Here is a 2,896-nt window from a genome sequence, read left to right on the forward strand (position 1 = left end):
CCTATTGATCAAACAGCTGAATGGCAGCAATCAGCTAGTGAAGAGGGGGCAGCACTCCATGCGAGCGCCACTTCCTCTTCATTACACTGCCCCTCGCCTGGGAAGCGCAGTGTAATTGCCAGTACTCGCTCCATTCACTCGAATTACACTACGCCAACGCAAGGGAGGCGACCTGTAGTGTAATGAAGAGGATACATCACTCCTCTTTAAACAGCTGATCGGCAGGGGTGTCCGACCCCGACCCCCCAATCAGGTCACAAATATAACCAGGCTGCAAAAACCCTTTAAGAGAAGGGGAGAGCTCTATTCATTGTAGTCTATGGGACTTCAGAAAAAAGCACAGGTCCCAATAAAAGCCCCCCCTGTGCATCCATTCTTCACCATTTTCAAGATGAATGCTTGCTGTCAGTGAATTGCTGACATCTAGGAGGCTGAAAACCTCTTCTGGTAAGGTCCACCTGACAGGTGGACACACTATAAACAAGCTCTGCTGCTGTAGATGGCCACCATGAAGTCTCTGGATGTGCTGCCAATCACTGAAAGCAAGCAGAGATCTTGGGAACAGAAACACACCCCAGAACTGAGCATCCCATCTTTAGGTTATTGGGAGGCGGCCCTGCACAGAAGAGAAGCAAGCCAGAAGGTATCAGATATAAAAGAAAACCTTTTATTCCGACATTTAATGCTGAAAATAGAAATTCCCAAATCTAGAAAGTCTCTGGTACGAAGTCTGGAGGACGCCCTCCGGTTGCAGCAGGTTGCGTCATCCGCCCGCTCCGGGCTTAACTATTGCATCACCGGCTGCAGCCCCAGCCGCAAGTGTTCAGTGTAGAAGGTGCAGAGTGCAATCATCAGCGGCTGTAAACGAGCGCCCGACAACCCTCCGACAACCCGCCGCCCGCCCCCACTGTCCGCTCCCCGCGGGCGGCAGGTGCAGCTCCTATGTTCCACGTGATAAGAGGGCCCCGGGGGAGGTGTAACCTGCGAAGCCCCCATCACCGGTGCTGGAGGGGCTAGGCTGTGAAGCCCCCCACGTCGGGGCAGCAGTCTCCTCTCTGGCGCTGGGCCCGTCAGTCTGTTTGTGCGCCGCCTGTGGCGCTGGTGCTCCTGAGTGGCCCCCGGGGCCCCTGTGAGCGTGTCTCTAGCACCTGCCCGTGGCCTCGGGCGGCAGCTGCTTGAAGAGGTTGCGCAGGGTGCCGAGCTCCCGGGTCAGCTGCTCCACCCGCTTCTGCAGCCGCTCGTTCTCGGCCGTCAGCTCCAGGACCTTGTGCTGCGTCTCCAGGTTGCGGATCTTGGCTTTGTCGCGGCTCTTGCGCACGGCGATGTTGTTGCGCTCCCGCCGCTGCTTGTACTCGTCGCTGTGCTTGTCCGGGTTCTTCTTGTGCTTGGAGCCGGACGCTGACGCTTGGCCCCGGGGTGCGGGGCTGGGGGTGCCCGGGGGGCTGCAGGACGACGCGCTGCTCAGGTTGCCGCTGCTGCCGGACGGTGCCGCGTGGAAGGCTAGGAAGGAGCGCATGGCCGGGGGCTCGTCCTTGCCCAGGCTGTCCCGGTAGGTGTCCAGCGTGTGTAGTACCGGCTCCGTTTTGGGCTCTCCCGGGTACCGGTAGTGGGAGGCCCCCAGTTCGCACAGCAGCTCCCCACAGTCAGCTTCCAGGTACGGGCTAAAGTCTATGGCTCGTTCGTGCTCCGGCAGGGGCCCCCGGCGCTGAGCTTTGGCCGCCAGGCTCTCGTCGTAGTAAAAGTTAGCCGCGTCCATGGGTCTAATAGCCGCACATCCTGGCAGGTCCCAGGGCGACAGCAGGCGGTGCATGAGGCGACGGGGAACTCTCGCTTCTCCGTGAACTCTGCTCTATCAGTGTCAGATGAGATCTGAGGCAGCGGCGGCTGGGAGTCGCTTTTATAGCCTTCCTGACGTCCCGCGAATTGTATAGCGTTGCTGTCATGGCAACGCGTGTGACGTCCCATCCCACTGACAGCTCTGAGAGACCACAACAAAGTGCGTTCTGTGGAGAGATTGGCTACTCCCAGCAGCCTGCAAGACTACAACTCCCAGCAGTCTGCAAGACTACAACTCCCAGCAGTCTGCAAGACTACAACTCCCAGCAGTCTGCAAGACTGCAACTCCCAGCAGTCTGCAAGACTACAACTCCCAGCAGTCTGCAAGACTACAACTCCCAGCAGTCTGCAAGACTACAACTCCCAGCAGTCTGCAAGACTACAACTCCCAGCAGTCTGCAAGACTACAACTCCCAGCAGTCTGCAAGACTACAACTCCCAGCAGTCTGCAAGACTACAACTCCCAGCAGTCTGCAAGGCAACAACTCCCAGCAGTCTGCAAGGCAACAACTCCCAGCAGTCTGCAAGACCACAACTCCCAGCAGTCTGCAAGACCACAACTCCCAGCAGTCTGCAAGACCACAACTCCCAGCAGTCTGCAAGACCACAACTCCCAGCAGTCTGCAAGACTACAACTCCCAGCAGTCTGCAAGGCAACAACTCCCAGCAGTCTGCAAGACCACAACTCCAGCAGTCTGCAAGACCACAACTCCCAGCAGTCTGCAAGACCACAACTCCCAGCAGTCTGCAAGACCACAACTCCCAGCAGTCTGCAAGACCACAACTCCAGCAGTCTGCAAGACCACAACTCCAGCAGTCTGCAAGACCACAACTCCCAGCAGTCTGCAAGACCACAACTCCCAGCAGTCTGCAAGACCACAACTCCCAGCAGTCTGCAAGACCACAACTCCCAGCAGTCTGCAAGACCACAACTCCCAGCAGTCTGCAAGACCACAACTCCCAGCAGTCTGCAAGACCACAACTCCCAGCAGTCTGCAAGACCACAACTCCCAGCAGTCTGCAAGACTACAACTCCCACCTCGTGAAGATAGTACAAGCT

At 57.6% G+C, this 2,896-nt stretch overlaps 1 protein-coding gene across 1 annotated transcript; it reads right to left on the bottom strand.

Annotated features, from left to right (window-relative positions):
• Positions 1-646: 646 nt before the first annotated feature.
• CEBPB (CCAAT enhancer binding protein beta) lies at positions 647-1,878 on the bottom strand. Its single transcript, XM_040435397.1, has one exon. The coding sequence runs from the start codon at positions 1,808-1,810 to the stop codon at positions 1,142-1,144; it is 669 nt and encodes a 222-aa protein (XP_040291331.1). The 5' UTR covers positions 1,811-1,878; the 3' UTR covers positions 647-1,141.
• Positions 1,879-2,896: the final 1,018 nt, after the last annotated feature.

This window comes from Bufo bufo, chromosome 6 (genome assembly GCF_905171765.1).
Source record: "Bufo bufo chromosome 6, aBufBuf1.1, whole genome shotgun sequence".
Taxonomy (NCBI): domain Eukaryota; kingdom Metazoa; phylum Chordata; class Amphibia; order Anura; family Bufonidae; genus Bufo; species Bufo bufo.